Source organism: Kogia breviceps, chromosome 18 (assembly GCF_026419965.1).
Source record: "Kogia breviceps isolate mKogBre1 chromosome 18, mKogBre1 haplotype 1, whole genome shotgun sequence".
Lineage (NCBI taxonomy): Eukaryota > Metazoa > Chordata > Mammalia > Artiodactyla > Physeteridae > Kogia > Kogia breviceps.
Window position 1 is genome coordinate 53,983,522 of NC_081327.1, and position 23,399 is coordinate 54,006,920.

The 23,399-nt window shown below is 53.1% G+C and overlaps 1 protein-coding gene across 1 annotated transcript; it reads right to left on the reverse strand.

Moving 5' to 3' along the window:
• Positions 1–9,683: 9,683 nt before the first annotated feature.
• KCNG4 (potassium voltage-gated channel modifier subfamily G member 4) lies at positions 9,684–22,263 on the reverse strand. The gene is made up of 3 exons (XM_067020237.1): positions 22,083–22,263; positions 20,221–20,980; positions 9,684–10,474 (listed from the first exon to the last, which is right to left on the reverse strand). The coding sequence occupies exons 1-3, from the start codon at positions 22,121–22,123 to the stop codon at positions 9,704–9,706; spliced, it is 1,572 nt and encodes a 523-aa protein (XP_066876338.1). The 5' UTR covers positions 22,124–22,263; the 3' UTR covers positions 9,684–9,703.
• Between the last annotated feature and the right edge of the window lie 1,136 nt (positions 22,264–23,399).

Here is a 23,399-nt window from a genome sequence, read left to right on the forward strand (position 1 = left end):
CACAGGTTGAAGCTGGGGGTGGAGGGAGGGCCTGGCGTGCTGGAGAGGTGGGGCGGCCGCATATTCGGGCTTGCATAAAGAAGCTGTTTCTGGTGGTTCTGTGTGTTGTCGGCTTTCTGGCGGGGAAGAGGGGAGCCGTAGCCCCTCAGTTTGTGAAGGGAGAAGCCCCCGTGGTGGCCGGGGCTCGGCTGGAGCCTCCTCACAGAATCACCGCGTCGTCGCCCAGCCTACACGCCTGGGGGCTGCCGTGTGGTGTCTGGGGCGGCGGGTGTGGGAGCCTGTCCTCCCTGATCTTCCTTTCCCAGGGCTCGCCCGGCAGGGCGGGGGGGAGGAGGGTGGCACCTGGCCAGAGGAGGCAGCCATGAGGCCTGTAGAGCCAGCTGGGTTGGGCCAGCCGCTGCGGGGAAGGGTGGCTTTGGGAGAAGAGGTGGCTCCGGGCTAGCGGCAGCCCCAGATCCTGCCCTCCGCGTCCTCTGGGTTCCCGCGAGTGGGCGGGGCAGCACTGGGCACCAGCAGGAGGCTCACGCAGAGCTGAGCCCAGGCCGCTCCAGCTGTCACACCGGCCAGAGCTGTGGCCGCCCGAACCCCTGTGCCCGCTGGATGGCGGCTGCCTAGCGGGCCTCTCAGGCCAGGTGGGCGGGTCTCCTTCCTTCTCCTCGGGGGGCTGCAGTGAGTCTGTGGGGACTACCGGGCTCTCCAAGCACCTTGGGTGTGGAGGGAAGATGCTGAACGCTGCGCACGCACGCCCACGCCCACGCACGCCCACGCCCACGCATGCCCACGCACGGGTGTGCAGGCCTGTGCGCCACCCCAACCTGGGCAGGGCCCGTTGAGCAGGAGTACAGGCAGCTCTGAAGTCTGGGGACCTGGGGCCGGTGGCCTTGAGGACCACGCCAGCCCCCAGCCCCACACCCCGTAGCCAGATGCTCCCTGCTCCCCCAGCAGTTTCCGGGTTCAGAACTACAGACTTCTCTCCCCAGCTGGGAAGCTGGGCCAGGCCGGAGCAGATGATGCAGCCCTGGGATAGCATCCCCTCCTTCCAAGCCACCTCCTGGCCCCGGGTGTGTGTGGCCTCGGCTTAACCGCTTAACCTCGGTGCACCTGGGTCAACTCATCTGGAGAAACAACTGGAAGGCCAGCCCAGGTGGCCTGTCCACCGGGCCCGTGCTCCCTCCCTTTCAACCAGGAAGTAGCTGACGGGCTAGAGGCTCTGGAGGCCCTGCACCCGAGGCTTTACAGATGCTGTCATATCAAAGAGGTAGATGCTATCGCTGCCCCATTTACTGGTGAGAAAACTCCCAGGTGAAGTTGGGTAACCTCCAGAAGAGCATGCAGGGTCAGGATGGAGCTGCGGTCCCTGTCCAGGCACCCGACTTCCAAGCCCCTCAATCCCACTCACCAACTGGCTGCCACTGGAGTTGCTTCTGTGACCTTGGACAGAACCCCCGAACTCTTTTATAACGCAACTGGACCGCATGGCTCCAGGAGCTCCCTCCTGGCTCCGACCATCTCTCCTCGGCTCTTTCCTAACGGCCACGAGGGTGGGAGATGCAGCCTTTGCCATTGAGAGAGAGCTCCGGGCTGGCGGGCTTGGGAGAGGGCGGGAAAGGGGCTGGGGGAGGTGGGAGTAGCGGCCAAAGGCAGGACGGGTGTCCAGGAATGCGCATGTGCAAAGGAAAGGCGCCGGAAGTTTGGACTCGGATGCAGGGTCTCCAAAGCCAGGTAAGCGCCGATTTTTCTTTTTCTTCTTCCTTAACTGAGAAAACAGCGAGGTTATTTACCAGTGTTGTTATTTAAAAGAAAACAAACTTAGGCCAGCTTTGAAATAATGATTTCTCATGGTTATTTTTTTCAGGGATGGAGAGGATTTTTAAAACAACCAAGCCTATTAATTAGCACATTTATTACACATTTTTTCCCCCTGGAGAGCATTTTAATTGATTTCCTTTTTGTCCTGTGATGGTGACTACAGCCGGATCCAGAAATATACCAGCCATTCCAAACGGCAGTTCTATGCAACGAGCCTTTCGATATTCATTAATCACAATCAGTGGGTAAACACGTTGTGCAGAATGACATTAACTCTGCTGTGTTCTGCCCAGTAAGTACTATTTGTCCCCATGTTGCATAAATCTGCCTGGCCAGTCCTCCCCTGCCAAGACAGTCCCCATTTACACAACATTCGCTCGGTGACTCAGCTTATTTATGATTGCGGGGTGATGATGAAGGCTGCTTCTGAAACGGAGAGCCTGTTCATGTCTTCTTGGCCCGATCCCCTCTGGGTGAAGTTTTGCCAACAGCAGCATATTCGAGCAGGGAGGTGACATAACCCAGCCGGGCACAGCTCAAGCGCCGCTCCCTCCACGCCGCCTTTGCCGTCACGCCCACCTTCCCTCCCCTGCAGCTCCAAGCTCCGGGGGTCTGCCCTGGACCCCTGCACTGTGCTGCGCCTCCCCGTGTGTGGTCTTCACCGCTGAGCGCAGGGGTGGACCCAGCGGCCGAGGGGCCACTCCACCTTTCCAAGCTTCACAAACGCGCGGCCCGCGGGGTCATGGTGGGATGGGCTGAGAGGCGTGCCGAGCGCCGTTCCGGATGTTCGCGCTCATCGCTGGGGGCTGTCGGGGAGCCTGGCTGCCCCCAGCTCCCGGAGCTCAGCCTGTTGTCTGTTTATCTCCATCCCCTCCTTGAGGCCTCCCACATAGAACATGCCCAACAAACCAGCGTCGAATGTAAAATGAATGAATGAGAGTACCTTCTCTTTACAGGAGTGGGTTAGAGGGAAAGAACAAAAACCCTGTTCTAAAATACGGCTCCAGAAGACATTGTGAACATTTCCATTTTATTGTGAGCTCTTTTTTGCTGACCTGTAGAAGCATTCAGAAAGACCTAAAGAATGTGGATTAAACCACACCTGAACTCCTTGTGTATTGTCAGTTATAAGAACCAATAAGTCTCCTTTTGTTTGTCTGCTTGTTTAATGAAGTCTGATTACAGTTTCCTGTCCTTGGAAACAAAATATTTCTAACTGGGGCTTCCCTGGTGGCGCAGTGGTTGAGAGTCCGCCTGCGATGCAGGGGATACGGGTTCGTGCCCCGGTCCGGGAAGATCCCACGTGCCGCGGAGCGGCTGGGCCCGTGAGCCATGGCCGCTGAGCCTGCGCGTCCGGAGCCTGTGCTCCGCAACGGGAGAGGCCACAGCAGTGAGGGGCCTGCGTACCACATACACACACACACACACACACACACACACACTATATATATATATTTATATTTCTAACTGATATTTGTGGATGTGTCCTAAAAATGTAAAGCGTTGGTTCAGTTCATCTCCCAAATAAACTGCCTGCATGTAAATCCTTGCCTCGGGGTCTGCTTCTGGGGGAACCCAAACATCTGGGAGAGCCAAGGCAGGCCTCCTCGGGGCCGGCGCCATGTATGGTTAATCCTATCACCACTCTGCCCTCTTCCCTTCTAGGACTTATCACAGGCTCTGCTTCTCCTATGTATCTCCTTCTTGACTTATCCTTGGTCTCCCTCTCTACCCCACTCTTGCCCTCCACCCAGCTCTACAGGAGCATCTGTCTCGCTGACAGAACAATGCCTGGCACGTGGCAGGCATTTAAGAAACACTGCCCCAGAAACTAACCATTGCCCTTCCACCTTCTGACTTGGCCACAGCCCAGGGGTTGGTGAGCCCCGACCCCTGCCACCCATCACCTGGGGGACCCTCCCACCTCCTCCGACATCCCTAGGTCAGCCCCAGCAGTCCCCAAGGCTAGAGCTGCCCCAATACACCAGAGCAGCCACTTATCGCATCTTAGTACAGTTTAATGTTTGTCTAGGAGTTGCAAGCGGGTGGGGCGGGGGGTGGGGGGAGCCCCGGAAAGCTTAGTTAGGAAGGCGCCAGGTGAAATTGCTGAGTTTCCCAGGGGATCTTATTTCAAGCCAGTCATTGACTGAGTACAATGGAAGCCTTTGGAACAGCAAGATTGGCTAATTTTAGCTCAGGGCGTCCAATTTCATGCTTTCTTTCCGTTTGTCCCCCTTGCAGGAAAGGTGATTTATGAAAGTCACGTGCCTTCTCTGCGTCACGTGGAGCTGCGGCCAGGGAGGCTGGGCTCATGCAGCCTCAGCCGGGCTGCTCTGGACGGCCCCAGAGCCACAGGACTGGTGGGGACAGCGGCGTCCCTTTGCTTTATTTTTAACTGACACTGTGTTCCCAGAGGTGCCCCTTGGTTAGTTGTCAAATGATGGATGAGCCCAGCACTGGGCGAGGGTCAGGAGGCTCAGAGCTGCGGGCGCCGCCTGCCACTCCTGGCTTTGCCGCCTCTGACCGTGTGACCTGCCCCATCACTCCCCTTCCTGGGCCTCCGGGTCCATGCCCGTAAAAGGGGCAGGCTGGGCCCAGTGACCACGAGGACCGTTTAGCTCTGAGAATCGGTGAGGCAGGTGGTTGGTTCCCGGGCTGCCAGGGTCAGGAGGGCAAGGGACAGTCCCCTCCTCGTGGCAGCTGGAGAGTGAGGCCCTGCTCTGAGCCTCGGGGACGGGGTCACCTGCCAGGCAGACCCTCTCTCCTCCTCACCGAGGCGCCAATGGTCCGTGCACTGCCCGCCATCTGGCATGTTCTATCTGGGCTGCATGGGAGCAGGGGTTAATTTTGTTTCTTACTTGAATGCCTTGGGCCCAGCCACCACTCCCCTGCTCTGCACTCCCTTGCCAGCATTTCCTGGGGCCACCTCCCAAATAAAGGGCTTTTATGTCACAGTGATGGCATACCCCAGATGTGATACCCTGAGAGTTACACAACCTCACGGATATAGTGTATGGCCAGGAAAGCACAGCCTCAGTCTAAGCACAAGGAGATGGGATGAGCACAAAATGAGGCATGTTTTACTAAACAAGGAGGGGTCTACACTCACCCCACATCTCCATGTCGTCTATGTCGAAGAAAGGCTGTGGAAAGATCCAGATCACAGGAGGCTAAAGAGATAGGACAAGGAAGTGCAACATCCAAGCCTATGCTGGACGCGGTCCCAGACGGGCACGCCTATAAAGGATATTACTAGGTCAGCTGACAAAAGTGGACCAGGCAGTAGATTAGATTAAAATATTGCATCCAAGTTAAATGTGCTGACATTGGTAACTGCATTGTGGCTTTGTAGGAGAATATCCTTATTCTTAGGATCTACGCACCACAGTATTTCGGGTCTCCTTGGGCTCTCCATCTTAAAACGAAGGAGTTGGTTTACCTTAGAGCTTCTGTCCTTTTACTTGGGGGAGGAGTCATGGCTTCCTTTGAGAACCTGATGAAATCATTGAACACTGCACTCTGAAACGCACATAACGTACATGTGCTCTGTTTCATGTCATCTCCAGAGATTCCCAAACCCCTTGTGGAAGCTCTTGGCTGGGAATCCTTGGACCGATGGTCTTCGGATAGGCTTTCCAGTTACTACCTTCTAAAGTTCTGAAAGCAAAGTGCCATGATATAGTCATCTATTCTCAAATGGTCCAGAAAAGCACACTATATAGGTAACTAAAAAATAGAGAGAGCAAACGGTAAAACAAATGGGGCCAAATGTTTCTTAAAAGGTGTATTGGAGGGCTTCCCTGGTGGCACGGTGGTTGAGAGTCCGCCTGCCGATGCAGGGGACACGGGTTCGTGCCCCAGTCCGGGAAGATCCCACGTGCCGCGGAGCGGCTGGGCCCGTGAGCCGTGGCCGCTGCGCCTGCGCGTCCAGAGCCTGTGCTCCGCAACGGGAGAGGCCACAACAGTGAGAGGCCCGCATACCGCAAAAAAAAAAAAAAAAACCAATTGCGGGGTGCCTAGTAATCATTCAACAAGTGATGTCCATTATGAGCATTTCGACAAGAAGAGGAGGAGGGAGGGAGTTTAACGCCACTGGAGGGAGGTGGGCATGTAGAGCCGTGCAGCCAGGCACTGGGGTGAGGCACCCAGGTGGATGGGTAGGCATGTGGCGGGCAGCTGGTGGACAGAGATCTTCATGAACTCCTATTCAAACTTGAACTGCTTGCTGATTTTTGCTATGGGAGCAATTCTGCCGATAGTCAGGGACTGTGGTTAGCTTTTCTTTCTCACCTCTCTCCCTGTTTCTTACCTGCCCCTCTCTCTCCATTGTATAAGTTGTAGCAATGAACTTCCAGAATCCCACTGTCCACGCTGGGAGGGAAATTAACAACTATCTCATCCACCTTCTCCATGGGATCAATGAGGAAAGGAAGGCCCAGTGAAATCAATTTCCATGCCCATGGTATACAAAGGGTTAAGTGTTGGTACCCAGGGACCCCAAGACCACCCTCCTTACTCTGTCAGGGTGGCATGGCGAAGTGTTAGAATCTTGTCTTGAATATTTTCTTTGAGGTCTTGGGCACTGTGTCAGATGAACCTAAGAGCTGATACACTAGAAAGAGTGTCCTGCTGGGAATCAAGCTGCTCAGATCTAACTAAACGAACATGCTGTGTGGCCTTGGGTAGGCGGCTTTCCCTCTCTGAGCCTTGGTCTCTCCATCTTAAAATGCAGAAGTTGATTTACTTAACTTCTTGTCCTTTTTCAGGGCTCATGGATTCCCTGAGGGTTGATAAAATCATTGAATCCTTTCTCAAAGCTGTGCATTTTGAGACACACATACTCTCCAGACGTTCGTGGACACCTCCTGGAAACCACCTGCTTAGGCTGTCTTCTGATGGGCCTTCCAGGTGTCAATTTTCTCCAGTCCTAAAAGCTATGAAAATAGAGTCAGTGGGTCGAGCCCCACTTGCATTGCGTTGAAGAATTAACCCATCCATCCTCCATTCACTTGGGCTCAACTCTGGCTAGAGAGGTGTTGAACTAACATTTTAAAGTTCCCTCTGGGAGCCGCATGAAAATAAGCTTGAAGTCAAGGGGCCTTTGCTCTTTTGCCTTCAGCTGGAAAATTTTGACTTTTGGCTGCAGTCATACCCATTGGCCTCCGAGAAAAACAAGCCCTTCTGGGAATCGCAAGACTCCTTTCAGCCAATGGGGATGAAGAGACCGCCTAGCAACTCGCTGGTCATCCCCATCCCACCCAATCAGCATGAAGGAAAGGCTGCTCCGCCAGGCTAGACTAAACACAAAGAGACCAATCCCCCGGGACATCGCAGGGAGGGAAAAAATAGAGCCTTTAATTAAGCCCCACGTGTGAGCGGTCAATTCCAATTTTCCACTTCTAATTTGGTAAAGAATTTCCACCGGGCGCATACTGAGACGTTATAGAGCCTCATAATGTTAGTGATGGGCTCACCTATTTTTCTTTTAGTCCTGGCACATTTTGTTCAGATGACTGGTGTGGGAAACAGAGGAAAACGGAGAGGCCTGGGTGGGAGCCAGTCACAGGATGGGCTGAGCCAGAGAGGGGAGTTATTGCCTCAGGTTCGCAGCACAGACAATTCTCCAATCAGAAGAAGAAGGAGCGATATGCGGTCTGATGTGGGTCCCAGGCCTTCCCTGATCTGGGGTGAGCTTGCCCCCAGTGGGGGCCATGACTGAAATGGGGGAGGGTATCTAGAAATTTGCGCATTCTCTTAAAAATCATTATTTGCAAGTGCTGCACCTTGGGATTCAGAGCTCTCCACCCACACAGCAGCCCTGAGGGTCTTCGTGAGACCCCCAGCTGGAAAACCACAGACCTAGCCCGATGCCTGAAACTGATAGAGAGGAGCTAAAGTCACAGGAGGCTTTTCTAGGGGGTAGGGCTTTTCCTTGTGAGACTGGCCACCTTGCCACTATGCAAAGCGCCTATTTGGTGGAATAGCATGGGAAGGACTGGGGGGTGCCCTGCTGACTTTTGGGGAGTTAGAGGGACGGGGACCTGTGTGTCTGTCAGCTGGGAGTGCACCCGGAGAAGTCAAAGGGAACGAGGGCTCCCCACGCGAGATCAAGGCCAGCTTGAAGCTAGATGCTGATGTGGGTGCTTCCTGTGCCAGAGCCCGAGGCCACACTGACCCCGGCGTTGAGGTCAGGGGAAGGCGTGTGCGCAGCACATAGTAGGCCTGCACTAAATACTAGTGGAATGAATCAACAGCACGTTAAGTTGTCCCCGCTGATGAAATGCTAACACGCTTACACATGAACCACATCAGATCCACAGGTCCATGATCTTCTCTCCATCATCCAGATGACTGGTATGGGAAAGCCGTACCTGTGCTCTTTCTCAGCGGATTTACAGCCGACGGTGTGCAGCTGTGCACGGCTGAATCACTGGTGGGAGGTGCCCTCGAGGCCTCTCCCAGGTGTGCTCAGCTGGGGAATAAAAGATGAGACTCCAGGGCTGCCACCGCCTTGGTCGATTAATGACGTGGAGGAGGCAGGCCCTCGTAGCTTGCCTGACCTTCTCGACTGTTCCCTGTTCCCAGCTGGTCCTCCTGCAACCCATCCCGTCATCATCATTCACACCCGCAGTCCGTTCACATCACCCCTGTCTCCAGCATCTGCAATATCTCCTCTCCATCTACCGAAATGTCCAAGTCCACTACACAGCATCTCATCCCAGCCCACCTTTCCAGCTTCATCTCCCCAAACAGCCCAAACAGCCCTCCACATTCAACCCCTTCCTGTGTCTCTGTGAAGCCCTCCGTGAGCCGACCACCCAGAATGCACTGCTCTTTCCCCTCTGCTCGGGATGCACTGCTTTTAACTCTAATGACTTGGTCCTACCTCTGCCTCCTACTCTGGATGCAAAGGGCCGGGTCTGTTAATGAATGAATGGATGAGCAAATAAATTCATTTAAATTTCAGCCAAGGTCGTCTATTCTCTGGCATCAAGGGGTCGGGGGAGGGGGGGAGCAGGCAAGGGGCAGATCCTAGGTCTGCCCTCGTTTCTACGCTGCACCTCTGGTGGCTTAGCTGAGAGTGGAAAGCCGAGGTCCCCGCAGTGCTGGAGGGGCCAGCAGCAGGAATGGTTCTCTCAAGGGACAATGCAGTGCCCTGTGAGAGTTAGCCTCTGTCAAGGCCAAGGACCGGATAATTGGACGATGTCTCACCAAGAGCCCAGGTGGCCAAGGAGGACCTGCCGTGCTGACAAGTGCCGCTCCTGTCCAGGTCCCAAGTGCGTCAGGGGGGATGGCAGGCCACCATCCCCCACTGTGGGACTTAACGTGGAGGCCAGTTCTGCCTTCTCGGCTAAGAGCTTCCAGAGCTGGGGGGAGGCAGCTGCATTAGAAAAATGCCATTGGTGGTGTAAGAGAACTGACCCCGGCTAGAACCCCCAGTAGAGCTGGGTGGAGAGATCTGATAAGAAGGGTTTGCAGTGACTGAACCCTCCAGTTCCTGGCGGTGGGTTGGCCCAGGAAAGAGGGTCTTCGAGGAGGAATGGAGTTCTGTAGGCTTGGTTCTCTAGGTGTCTGGAACCTAACCTGGCTTGTTGAAGACTCTGCAGGGAAGGAAACAAGATTAAAGGGAGACAGACCTAACCCAGCAAGCGAATCTGCTTGGGATCAGCGAGGGGCAGGGAGAGAGGAAACGGCAAGTGATGTGGACATCGCGGCCAGGAGGGTCAAGAATCACCCAACCAAATATCTTTGGCCTCAGGCCCCTCCTGGCTCTGGGAGCGAGCCCCAAGCTCTAGAAACACACCGCTGGATGATGTAGGTGCTGGTGTTCTCCGGTTCATGTAAGCCGAGGGCGATGGGCTGAAGATCTGGAATACTCAGGGGGGATTTTGAGTTAAATGTATGCGATGGGCAAGGCAGGGCCCTCCAGGATCAGGTCTTTGACGTCGTTTAAGAGCTCGTGTTCACTGGCTGTGGCCGCGTTCCGCAAGCGGCGGAAGCGAGCCTCCAGCCGTTCCTGCTCCTTCTTGAGCTCCAGGTAGGAGTGCGAGAAAATGTGAAAGATACACGTGGCCGGGAAGGCCATGATGAGGATCCCGCTCAGGATGCTGCTGAGGGCCACCATCTGGCCGGGCACGCTGCTCGGGACCATGTCTCCGTAGCCCACCGTCGTCATGGAGATGACGGCCCACCAATAGGAGGCCGGGATGCTGGTGAACTCCAGAACTCGCCCGGACTCATTCTCGGCCACGTAGACCAGAGGAGAGAAGAGGCTGATGGCTACGCAGAGGAAGAGGAGGAGCAGGCCGAACTCGCGCGTGCAGCGGCGCACCGTGAGGCCCAGCGTCTGCAGCCCGAGCGAGTGGCGGGCGAGGCGCATCACGTAGAGGATGCGCAGCGCCCGCAGCACGCGCAGCGCCAGCCCCGCCTTCTCCAGGTACGAGCTCCGCCTCGGCCTCTCGCCGTCCTCCTGGGGCTCGTCGGACACCGCGAGGGACACGTAGTAGGGGGAGATGGCCAGGATGTCGATGATGTTCAGGGGCCCTTGGAAGAACTGGCACTTGCTCTGGGCCTGGACAAACCTCAAGCAGAACTCCAGGGAAAACCAGGCCACGCAGACGGTCTCCACGATGAAAACGTAGTAGCACTTCTGCGAGCACTGCCCCTGGAGAGGCGACAAAACGCAAGGTAGAGGGGGGACGGGCAGCAGCGTCGGAAATGGCGAAATAACCGCACTGAAAAGCAATTCCATAGATCTGTAACGACACCGATATCGATTCCTATGCAGAGCCTCTATACTAAATATATATTAATAATATATTAACACATACTAATGTATTTATTCTATATTAATATTTATAATGCACATCATAATATATTACTGTAATATATATTATATAATACATATCACAATATAATGATATATTAAGTATAGCATATATTAAACATTAAATATATATTCTCTCTATATTTTATATATTAAATATATATTAATAATGTATTAACACATACTAATATATTCTATATTAATATTTATAATGCACATAATATATTACTGTAATATATATTATATAATACATATCACAATATAATGATATATTAAGTATAGCATATATTAAACATTAAATATATATTCTCTCTATATTTTATATATTAAATATATATTAATAATGTATTAACACATACTAATGTATTCTATATTAATATTTATAATGCACATAATATATTACTGTAATATATATTATATAATACATATCACAATATAATGATATATTAAGTATAGCATATATTAAACATTAAATATATATTCTATACATATTCTTTGTATAGTATATGGTCTCTATATTCTATATATTATCTATCTATCTATCATTTATCTATACATCGATGGAGCCCCGTTGTAGACTCTTAGTCATCTACAAAACCCCTCTTTTTACATAGTTCTCAAGTTGTGGCTGTGTGCACGGCCAGTCAGCTGGATCAGAGACCACTTTTCCAGCCTCCCTTGCAGCTAAGCATGGCCACATAACTAAGCCGACACCCACAGAATATAAACAGAGGTGAGGCACGCCACCTCCAGTTCCAGGAGTTTAGTGTTGGTGTGAGTTCCTGCGCACTCTTTCTCCCCTTCCTGTGAGCCAGGACAACCCAGATGGCCCTGCACCCCAGCTTAGAACCAGCAGATTGGACCAACGCCCTGGGAAGGATGAGCGTCATGGTGGGAAAAATCTGGGTGTCAGAATGAGAGCTGCCCACTCGCCTCGGTCCCCCTCTTTATGAGAGAAACCAACTTCTATTGTGTTGAAAGCTGTTCTATCGTGAGGCCTCTTGGTTAGAGCAGCCAAGTTTCTCCTTTGTGGCATAAGCACCTCTTGTGTACCAGGCACTGCTCTGGTGCTGTCACTTAAGTCCCACAGTGATGCCGTGAGCAGGCAGCCGGCTTCATTTATGGCCCAGGAAATGGTCCTGAGCGCTGAGCTAACTTGCCTGAGCTCACATTCATAGTAGATGGTCTCCCAGAGATCAGGCGCTGTTTTGTAACTACTTTGCCCGCCATCCCTCATTCATTCATCCAACAAAATTGCATGAAGGACTCACCTTGTGCCAGGTCCCGTGCTAGACTCCGGAGGTAAAGGACTAGAGAAGCAGACGTGGTTTCTGGGGGCTTGGAGCCTGGGGCAGGCAGAGAGGACACCGGCAACCCTGTGCTGCGGATGGCAACTATTTCCCTCCTGAGATCCCAGCCCGGTGGGGCTCCAGTGGGTTCCTCACTGTGTCATTCACACCCCTGCCCCTGCCCCCAACGGAGATTTCCGCTAGCCCCTCTACTACTCAAAGTGTACCCTGGAACGTAAAGCATCAACCTCCCCTGGGAGCTTGTTAGAAACACGGAATCTTGGGCTCTGCGGCATCCCTGCGGAGCCAGAATATGCATTTTAACAACGATTTGTGTGCACGATAAGGTTGGAGAAGCTCTGTTCTAGTGCAGTGGTTCTCAGCCTTGACTGAACGTGTTAGAATCACCAGGGAGGGGGCTTTGAAAAATCCTGATGTCCAGGTCAGGATGCCAGAGATTCTAATTTACTTGACCTAGGTTTTAGCCTGAGCAGTAGAATTTTCCAGAAACCCCATCAATGATTCTCATGTGGAGCTAGAGTTGAGAACCTGACTCTAAATATTACATCTACATCTTCATTTCTACCTGCATCTATCTCTATATTGTCTCCATCTGTGTCTGTATCTCTATCATCTGTATCTATGACGGATGAGTGAACCAATGACCAAAGCCAGCTGACTGAGTGAAAAGCAAGATGTTGACAAGTGCAGTTTTCTTTGGATTAAAAACCTCTGACGTGGAAAAAGAAATTATTTCCAGTGCCTGGGCTCACAGGAATACTAAACTGAAATAATCTTTTTGTCTGGCCTTTGAAGAAAGAAACAGGCTGGACCGTCCTGATCTCTATTTGCCGGTCCAGTGCTGGGTAGCTCTCTCCCCTGGTTCTCTGCCTCGGGAGAGACAAACGGGAATGATGCAGGTAAAGAAGTTAGCAGGCTGCTGCATCTGCAGGTACATGAAACATTGTAGCTACCGTATGAGATGATTCAATGGTGGCAGACGTAGCCTGCCTGGTCTGTTTAAGGGTAACTATCCTTCTCCTATCCTGGATTTTACAGGAGGCTGAGGAAATTCTCCAACACACTAGAGGTCTTTGCCTTGACTTCCTGGGGTTTGCTTCAGGATTCTGGAAGCCTCAGGAGTTTTGGACCCTGATTCCCCAGTCCTCCTACAAACTTGCTGTGTGACTTTTCCGTGGTCAGTGCCTCTCTCTGTGCTTTAGTTTCTGATGAAGAGGGTGGAACAGAATCAATATTTCTCAAAGCTGATTCATAAGCCCTGCATCAGAGTCCCCCAGAGTGCTCATTACAAATGTGGATTCTGGGGCCCCCGTCACAAAATCAAAGCCCTGGAGTGGGGCCCAGGAATCTGCATTTTGGCAAGGCCTCCTGTTGACTCAGAGGCACCTGGACGTTTTTCAGCCTCTGGGCCAGATTCTCTCGATAAGGCCTCTTTCGTCACTGACATTCTGGGAGATTTTTCTCTGGTGTAAGAGCCTTGTGTGGCCTGGAAATAGTCTTCCCAGACCAGCGACCCAAGAGCTCAGGGAGGTGACTCCTGGCAGGCAGAGGAGGCTCTGTGGGTCCTTCCTCCCTTTGCCTCTGGCGCTGGCTTTGGGGGGTTCCAGGCATGCACCACCCACCTCCCACCGGCCACCTCCCTGCCCTGAAACAAGTGCTCTGCCGTTTCACCTCCTGCATTGCTGCTCCGCTCAGACAGCCTAAACCAACCTCCCGGCACTGGTCCTCAGAGAAATGCCCTGTTAGCGGCCGGCATTGGAATGGCAGGGGTTTCTGGGGTTCGAGCTGAGAAAATAATTCCCAGGCCAGGCAATATTTGAAGAAAACTAGAATGGAAGGAAAGCAAAAAGTCACTCTCTCTCTCTGAGGAAGTTTCTGGTTGTATTCTGTCTGTAGGATGAACAACTCATCCTGGTTTGCCCAGAACTTTCCAGGTTGAGCAACAGACAGTCCCAGGTCACCGGAACTTCCCCTCAGTCCTGGGCAAACCAGGATGCTTGGCCACCCAAGTGATTGATAACAGCCAACAGTGGAAACAAGCTAAATGCCCACCAACGGATGAACGAGTAAACAAAATATGATCTCTCCACATGATGGAATATTATTCATCCATATAAAGGAAGTCCTGACATGTGCTACAAAGCAGATGAGCCTTGCAAACCTTATGCTCAGTGAAAGAAGCCAACGTAAAGCCCATATATTGTATGATTCCATATCTATAAAATGCCCAGAAAAGGCAAATTGATGAAGATAGAAAGTATATTCACTGTTGCCTGGGGCTGGTGGGATGGGGGCGGAGAGGGGATGGGGAATAATTGGAAGTGTGTGCAGTGTTGCTTTTTTGTGTGTGGTATGCGGGCCTCTCACTGCTGTGGCCTCTCCCGTTGCGGAGCACAGGCTCCGGACGCGCAGGCCTAGCGGCCATGGCTCACAGGCTTAGTTGCTCCGCGGCACGTGGGATCTTCCCGGACCGGGGCACGAACCCGCGTCCCCTGCATCGGCAGGCGGATTCTCAACCACTGCGCCACCAGGGAAGCCCAATGTTGCTTTTTAGGGTGATGAAAACGTTATGGAATCAGTGGGCATGTTTGCGTTACTGTATACTAAGAATCACTGATTTGTGCACTTGAATATTTGAGGCTATGAATTATAGCTTAATAAAAAAGAAACTCGAGTTTCAGTCCGAGTGGCCAAGTCAGTCTGGGTGAGGCAGGGAGTGAGCTCCAGAGCCTTGCCCCATCCTTTCCTGAAGCTCCAAAGCAGAGCTACTCTGAAGGGCTCTGGGGTCAGAGGAAGGCCAGGGTTTTTTCTGAGGACAAAGCCATTGTCCCTGAGGGACCATCTGGACAGGTTGTCCAGCAGATGGCTGCAGGTGCAGCTAGGGCCAGTTCTAGAAGTTCCATCTGAGAGGGACTTGGGGCCAAAGTCTTGACCTTGGAGCCTCCCCTGCACCCTCTGTCTCTCTCACAGCAATGCCTGCCATCTCCCTCTTTGGGAACGAGGCCAGAATCGGCCACGTCTCACCGGCTTAGCTCAGTGCTGGCCCCACAGTCCCATTCAGCAGTTCCACCCACCTCCCTCCCTTTCCTTCCTCCTGGCTGTGAAATCCATCATTTGTGCCTCTGGCGCTGGCCTCCCCCTCCCGGTACCTGGTGCTGCTAACTATGCCTCCCCCTGAGAGCCAGGTCTCTCTGCCATCCTCCCCTCATTTAGGCCCCTTCCACCATCCTCTCCCTTGTCGCCCTCGCCTTGAGCCGCCGTCCCTCCCCCCGAGCCCTGCGCCTACCCTCAGCTGCCTCTCCCTAGCCTCCCAGACTCCGCAACCCTGGCACATGGGGGCTCTGAGGGGAGGGGCTAGGAATTGAACGCACAGAGACCAGGGGAGCATGGTAAGGCGGGAGGGACAGCATGAAGTATGTATACTCAGGAAAGGGGGGCCCATCCAGGAAATGGGGAGTAGGGCCTGTTGGCTGGGATATAGGGAGACTCAGCAGGGGGCAGGCACCCCCACCCCCCCGCCCATACTCCCAAAACAAGAAGAATTCCATAAAGCCATTACCAAATGTCACCGAACACAGTGAAGCTACAGAGCGGGCAGTTCTCTATGGAGCTGATCCATGATCCAAGAAAGGGCCAGGTAGGAGGAGACACTGGCTCCAGCACGAGACTGTTTATCAAAGGCGGGGAGGAGTGGGAGGGAATTGCAGCCCCAAAGGTGAGCTGCACCCGCGCCAGGAGGGAGTTGTTCCATCGGGGGCCCCCAGTGGTTCCACCTGGTCTTTAAAAAGCTCTCTGTAAAAAAAAAGACTCTCTCTGTGCCTTCCTTCTTTCCCCACCCCAGCGAGACGCGGAAAGCACAGAACAGGGCACAAGGGGGCGGGGGAAGCAGAGTCCCTCCATCCCACCCCCAACCGCACCGAGGCTCTGCTCCCATCCAGTGCACTTTGCACAGATGCAATCCAGAGTGTCTCCCTTCGCAACATCCCCGAAGTCCCAAGCAAACCTCTGGGCAGAAGTAGAAGCTAGAACAGGGGGGGATGTGAGAGCATGTGCCTGTGCTTGTCCCCAGGGGTCCCACGGAGCTGGGAGTTTGAGGAACAAAGCAGGTGCGCAGGCGGGAGGGGCGTGTGCGAATCCCAAAGGTGGGTAAAAATAGCCAGTGCTGGCTCTGTGCCGGCACATCATAAATAGACCGTCAGTCCTGTTGCCTCCCTCTGAGCAGGTGCTGTCGTTATCCTCAGTTCTAGGCGAGGAAATAGAGGCATAGAGAAACAGAGTGACACTCCCGAGGGCAGAGCCAGGTAGCAGCAGTAAGGAGGAAGAAAAGGTCAAGAGAAAAGGACCATGTGTCCAGCTGTAGCTGCCTCGTGACCTTCTGACTCCCCCAGAGGGGGGACGAGGTGCTCTGACCGGCAGAGAGGCCAGGCAAGGGCTACAAGGAAAGGGCACTAGGGCTAAACGGCAGGGGTGACAGCCCTGGTAGAGGACTCGGGCGGAGGGAAGCAAAGAACCTGAGGAATCCATCACTGGATGGATGGATGGATGGATAACACATTGTGGCATTTTCAGCCAGTGGAATAGTACTCAGCCCTGAAAAGGAATGAAATACTGACATAGGCTACAACACAGATGAACCTTGAACACGTTATGTGGAGTGAATGAAGCCAGAAACAGAAGGCCACACAGTGTATGATTCCATTATATGAAGTGTCTGGAATAGGCACACAGAGACGGAAAGCAGACTGGTGGTTGCCAGGGGCTGAGGGTGGGGGTGGGGAGCAGCTGCCTGATTGGTCCAGGGTTTTCCTTTGGAAATGTATTGATGGAGGTGTCGGCTGCACAACCTTAAGAATGTGCTAAGGGCTTCCCCTGTGGCGCAGCGGTTGAGAGTCCGCCTGCCGATGCAGGGGACACGGGTTCGTGCCCCGGTCCGGGAGGATCCCACATGCCACGGAGCGGCTGGGCCCGTGAGCCGTGGCCGCTGGGCCTGCGCGTCCGGAGCCTGTGCTCCGCAACGGGAGAGGCCACGACGGTGAGAGGCCCGCGTACCACACACACACACAGAAAAATGAAAGTGCTAAATGCCACTGAATTGTTCACTTTAAGATGGTTAATTCTATGTTATGTGAATTTCACCTCAATTTTCAAAATGGAGCTGGGATGCTCAGGATATAAGCTCCAAGAAAGTGAGAAATTTGTCTTATCTGCAGCATCTGGAAGAATAGGCTTAGTAGGCACTCCGTGACTGTTGATGAATGAATAAAAGGATGAATGTGGTGACTTCCTGTTAACTGGTACCTGACAAGTGAATAATGATGACGACTCACATTTTTTGAGCACGTCCCGTGTGTCGACTTTGTTCCAATCACTTTACGCGAATTACTCTTTTAATCCTCACCACAACCCCCCGAGGAAACGGCTAATAGCATGCCCATTTTACAGATAAGGAAACTGAGGCTCAAAAGAAGTTAAGTGACTTTTCTGAGATCATTGAGTTCATGAGGGATGAGGCCAAGATTCAAACCCAGGGCGTCGGCACTCGGCACCATTACCCTGGACAGAGAAGCACTTCACAAAGTCCAGCTGCCTTAGAAGTGCTAAGTGCCATTAAGGCTGAGGGTCTAGCCTACAGGTCGAGGGCCGAGCATTGGAAGAAGGGGTGCAAGGGGTCAGGTTTTAGAGCCAGGCAGAGGTGAGCTCAAATCTTGGCTCTACCACTTACTAACTTTGAGCTTAGGAAAGTGATAAAAAGCTTCCCTTGAGCCTCAGTTTCCTCATCTGTGAAATGGGGGTAGAAGTGGTATTCACTTCCCAAAGCTGTTACAAGGATTAAGTCCATCCTGTCAAATGCCAGCCTCCTAGAAGGGCACTTAATAAGCATCAGCTCTCTCATCCCCTCTGGGCTGAGCTCCCCCAGGGAACCCAGCAGAGTCTGGATGCTTCTGGAGGTGCTTAGGCACTTGGTTTGGTCTTTCCTGTCCACAATGCCTCCTGCCTCCTCCCTTTTAATTTGCAATCTCGGGCGCAGACCTTGCACCCCAACTGCCAAGTTTACTCAAGGAGTGTTGCTGTAAGAAGCTAGAAGAATTAAGGGCAAGGAAAATGCTTTCTTCGCAGGTGTGCTAATTCTCCAGCCCTGCGTGACACCTCTTCCGTGTCTGATGGAGGTGTTCTGCAAGTCACATCCCCTCAGGATGTTGAACCCTCACGCCTCTTGGGCACTTCCTGGCCCCAGAAGTAGCTGTCCAGCTTTGCAGTCGGTGCAGAATCGCTGCTTTCAGACTGATGTCCCAGAGGACAAATGCGAAATACCAGGCACGTGTGGCCGGGAAACGACATCATCTTTTTATGTAAATATAAGGGCGCGGTTTGAAAGAAAGAAGCCCGCCTGGTCCTGCAGGCTCTCTGAATTACCATCGAAATAGACACACGTTTTTTTGGAGGGCTGCATCTCCCAGCCCCTCTCCGGGCAGAACACCCAGGGGTGGCTTCACAGTTGCACAGAGGTTGCAACGGGACCAGGGATCACCTCCCTTGTCCCACGAGTAGAAATGGCTGCCTGATTCTCCGGTTCTGCGGACCTCTTACCCACCTCTGATTTAATTCTTCAAGTCCCTGTCACACCAACCTGTGTTCCTACCCTGCGTAATTTTCAAAGCATTAGGCTTTGAAAAGAGCTTGTCCCTCTGCACAGTCTAAATCCTGGCTCCCTGAAAATCCATCCCTAAGAGGAACAGGCTTGTGAAAAATCCGGGGGTCCTTCCTCAGCAACGGGGATCAAGGGCACCCTTAGGGGACAGGGGACGGAGGCCCCTTGCTTTGTCCTAATCTTTTTACTGCAGCGCCCACATGTAAATATTTCTGTGCACAAGCAGGCTATTAATTACATGATTTCGTGCTAAGGAATGAAAAAAAATGCCTACAATTAGAGCTATAGTCCTCTCTATGGGGAAAAAAGCTGTTTGAAACTCGAAACATTTTGGCTGGTTTTCTTTAGGACAAAATATTAATAGGTTGAACCAGATACATTTTATTCAGCAAAAATTTATTGAGAGCCTACTCCGGGTGTGAAGCACTGGCTGCTTCTCCATCTAAGTCCTCTCTGTCTGGAAAGTTCTCTGATCCTCCCTGGGATATACGTTTAGGAGAAGGGAACTTAGGTCAACTGACAGCAGTTATAAACCATATACAGCCTGCACTGCCTTATGTATATGTTTTATTTATCGGCTCTCTCTCTGCTATAATGTCAGCCCCATAAGTTAGGGGACGGGGAGCCGTGGAGGATTACAGAGCAACATTTGAACTTAGGAAACAATCCAGTTCTCAGTTTGAAGCTCTCCAATAACCTTCCAAACAAAACGTTAGATTCTTATCTCATTTCTCAGACCATCTGGCCCCCTGGAGGGTGTGGGCGCTCTCCCACAGCTTCCCGGAAAGAGAGGGCAGGAGTGGGCAGGCAAACGTTTCTGCCCTGGCCTCCCGGGGCAAGGTCACTTCCAAATCAACTCATCTGTGAGTCCCCCATCCGGTGGGACTGATTGGGAGGCTCAGGAACAAGGGCCCAGAGACTCTGCCATCATCGGCATCTTCACTTGGTTACTCCAAGGAAGCTAAGTGCCCTGAGCCTCAGTTTATTCACCTGACAATGGAGCTGAGACGCCCACGAGAAGGTTGGCTTAAGAAGGGAGGGAATCTGGTCCTGGTCTAGCGCCTGGCACAGAGTAGCTGCTCAGTTAACATGCAATGGGTGCATGGACTGGGTGCACCTTCCTAGTGGTGTCAGCCGTCTTACAGAGGAGGAAACTGAGGCTCAGAGAGGTGGAGCGATTCGCCAGTGGTCACAGAGCCAGGAGAGGCCGGCCTGGGCCAGCTCAGCCCACTAAGCCCACGGTGGCTTTGTCAATGCCTGGCGCTCTCTATCAGAGGCAGGGCCCCTCATGACTTTCGTGGGTGCCCTTTATGTGCTTCCTTCTTCAAAAAAAATGTATAAAATTCTCTTTTACCGCTGCACTGGTCTGAAAATGAGTACAATTCACACAGGATCATATTCATTTCTTTCTTTCTTTTTTTTTTTTGGTTGTGTGGCGTGTGGGATCTTAGTTCTCTGACCAGGGCTCGAACCCACGCCCCCTGCATTGGAAGGGCAGAGTCTTCACCACTGGACCTCCAGGCAAGTCCCTCTTTCCCTCTCGTCTGCAATGATATTAAGCGTGTTCGTGGGCCCCCAGTGCCGCGGGTCCCGGGCACCATGCCCGATAGGGATGGAACACTCACCTTGCCTTCCTCGGCCCTCAGGTCCGGCATGGTGCTGATACATAGGCTCACGGCCATGGCGGCCACGAAGAGGACGGACACACAAGCAAAGACCTTTCCGGGGAGCCCCGACCGCGGGTCCTCCACCGTGTCCCGCAGCCGGTTCATGAAGAGCGCCCAGCGGGACGTGGGCACGACGGGGCGGCCGGCTGCCCGACGCGGCAGCGTCTCCTCCGTGCGCAGCTCGGCCAGTTCGTCCAGCTTCCTCAGCAGTGTCTGCAGGCAGCACGTCTCCAGATTGGCTTCTTCGATCCCCCAGTAGCTCAGCTCCTCCTGGAAGGACAGCACGCACATCTCCTGCAGGAGGACCAGCTTGCCTGCCGCCAGGAAGCTTACGATCGCCCCGAAAGCGCTGGGGCTCCGGTCAAAGAAGAACTCTTGGTTATCCTCGTCGTAATCGTCGCAGAGCTGCGCGATCTCCTCGTGGCTCCGGCAGAAGCGGAGTTTGCTTAGGCGGCTCAGTGGAAACTCGTCCAGCGTGCTCCACGGAAGGAGGTACCGCTTGCCTCCCACGTTGACCAGCATCTCCTTCTTCAGCTCCGCCGTCCAGGAGGCGTCCTGCGCTCCCAGCTTCCGGGCCCTGCGGTAGTAAATGCCCTTGATGGACGGGGGCTCCACGGCGCGTGGCAAGAACTGACTCAAAGGGCCGCGGGAGCTGAAGTGATGGTGTCCGGGTTGCAGGCCCCTGTCTCTGGAAGGCATGGGTATCACCGAAGTCGTCCTGGCGCCCGAAAGGGACAAGAGCAAGAGAACGGGGGAGACATCAGTCTCAGGGCAGAGTCCTAGACAGCACCTCCTCATGTCTGCTTTCCTGCAACTGCATCTGCATCATTTATTCTTTTAATCTTCCAGCCAACACAGATTTACCGAGCACCTACTATGCGCTTGGGATCTATCAGTGAACAAAAAGAGATGACGATGACATCCCTTCCCTGATAGAGCATTTATTGATATCTCAGAAGAATCTCCCTGGAACAGCTGTGTCATATTCAGGCTGTGTGGTCTTGGGCATGTAGCTTAACCTCTCTGATCTCAGCATCATTATGGCGATGACAGGACTCGTCCCAACTTGGCAAAGTACGGTTGTTGAAAATAGAGCTTAGGGTGTAAAACTTTGTCAAGTTCACTGCCAGGTTGCGATCCCTTACGGACTGCCATCCCAGGTAGGTTTCTCAGCCTCTCTGAGCCCTTTGCTTCATCTTCACGGCTAGGGTACTTTGAGTGCCCACCTCACTGGACACAGTGAGGGTTATGTGCAGTAATACACGTGAAGTGTATATTAAGAACACTTCTAGACGCTTCTGACATGGCAGGCACTGACCCACATGCCTCTCCTATGTTAACTCATCTCAGCAACCCCATGAGGTAGACAGTAGTACACCCATTCTACAGATGAGGAAATTGAGACCCAGAAAACTTATGTAACAAGGAACTGTATGGGGCACAGTGTCTGACTCCCAGGAGAAGCTCCACAGGGATCACCTGAGCCCTCTTATTTGCCTTCCCACTTAGAGGACTTTGCTATCGATGAGAGCACTCCTCCGTGTTCACTGGGTGCTTGCCTTAGCCACCTTGCTGTGTGACCTTGAGTCAGTTACTCCCCCTCTCTGGGCCTCGGTCTTGTTATCTGTGAAATGAAGGGGCCTGTAATGCTCTCTCCATTTCAGACCTATTTGGGATGCTTGACTTAACAGGGAAGGGTTTTAGATTCAGCCCACGCATTAAAAAAAAATCATCGCCACAATATCTCTCATCCTCAGCCTCCCGCAACTGTTTCCTGTGCTATTCTTTCTAGCCAGAGCTGTTTCCAAAGCATCCATAACCTTACATTCCAAGGTGCACTCCAATCAAGAGAAAACCTCATCCGCTGAATGGAAATAAAAGTTCCTCTCAATTTCAGAGCCAGTTGGGTTCCAGCAGACAGCGAAGAGTTGAATCACAGCCGATGCATTGCACACTTGCTCCCCACACAATAGTCTGTTATTCTGCGTGCACTACTTCGTTTACAATGTACGGCCAGAGAACGATGAGCAGCCTGCAGAAAGAAGAGTATTTTGAAATCAGGGGAGCCGCTTCCCAAGCGTTCTTGTTTTCCGAGTGAAAAGACGCAGAGCCAGAGAGCTGAAGTGACTCATCCAAGGTCACACAGCGAGTCCCGGTGCAACCAGGGCCTCTGTCTCCCAGCCGGGGGCTCTTTCTAGAACCCCCCAAACTGCTCTTTCTGAATCCACTGCACAAACGCAACTCTGTAACCCACTGCCACCCAGACATAGCCAGCACGCAAACCTCCTTCCAGAGCGTGGGGAAGGTGCCCACTCAAAACAGCGCTTTGACAAAGGATGTTTAAGAGCGCCCTGCAATCCGCCCCTCCCCCGCCACTGCAGCAAACACTAACTTCTTCCCCCGAAGTTTAACTCACCCTCCTGTCTCAGGGAGCCTCTTTTCCAGCTGTTTCTCTGCCGGGCAAGGGGAGCCCATGTCTCGATGCCCAGGGAAGAGACAGGTTTGCGGTGAAGATGAAGGGGGAGAAAAGAAATAGCCTGAACACAGCAGTTTCGGGCAGAGTTAGCTTTCAACCTTCCTTTCCTTGCCTCCTTCAGAAACCAGAAGTCCGTTCATTCTGCAGTTCTCTCTCCAGCAGCTGTCGAAAAGCCCAGGAGGAGCGGGGTGGGTTTTTTTTCAAATCCCCTTTTCCAGAATCCCTTTTCCCCCGTGAGAGGTGAGGGTCTGAGGGGTTCGTGCTGGGAGGGAGCCGGGCCGGCTGTCCTGCTTCAGCGGTGGGCTCTGCACTCTGAGTCCCACCGGGAAAGCCAGTGTGGTCCTGCGAGAGAAGGGGGTGGGACGACGGGAAGGGCTTAGAAATAATCTCTCCATCAGCCAGGCAGCAGGCAGGAGCAGCCGCCGCTCTGCCGACCGCCTGGAAGGCAAGGACAGCCGTCCGCCCTCCCTTCCAAGGAGGAGCAAAACTCGGAAGGAGCGGAGGGCAACTTAGGGCTGGGGCATCTGCAGCTACCTGTCCCGGGCATCCCGGAAGCTCCTCGGGATGTGCTGACGATGGGGGGGGGGGGGGGCGGGGGCGGGGTGCTCAGGTTGAGGCCGCAGGAGGAACTGCTTTTAACTAGCCCAGGCCTGGGACAGGT

What these genes read in the sequence shown, in the direction of transcription:
- KCNG4 (XM_067020237.1), bottom strand. Translation starts at nt 22,123, where the DNA reads ATGAGGTTTTCTCTTGATTGGAGTGCACCTTGGAATGTAAG. An exon ending in AGTGCACCTTGGAATGTAAG is followed by an intron (nt 20,981 to 22,082) that starts GTTATGGATGCT and finishes TTCGGGCGCCAG; the next exon opens with GACGACTTCGGTGATACCCA. An exon ending in TGAGGGCCGAGGAAGGCAAG is followed by an intron (nt 10,475 to 20,220) that starts GTGAGTGTTCCA and finishes TCGCCTCTCCAG; the next exon opens with GGGCAGTGCTCGCAGAAGTG.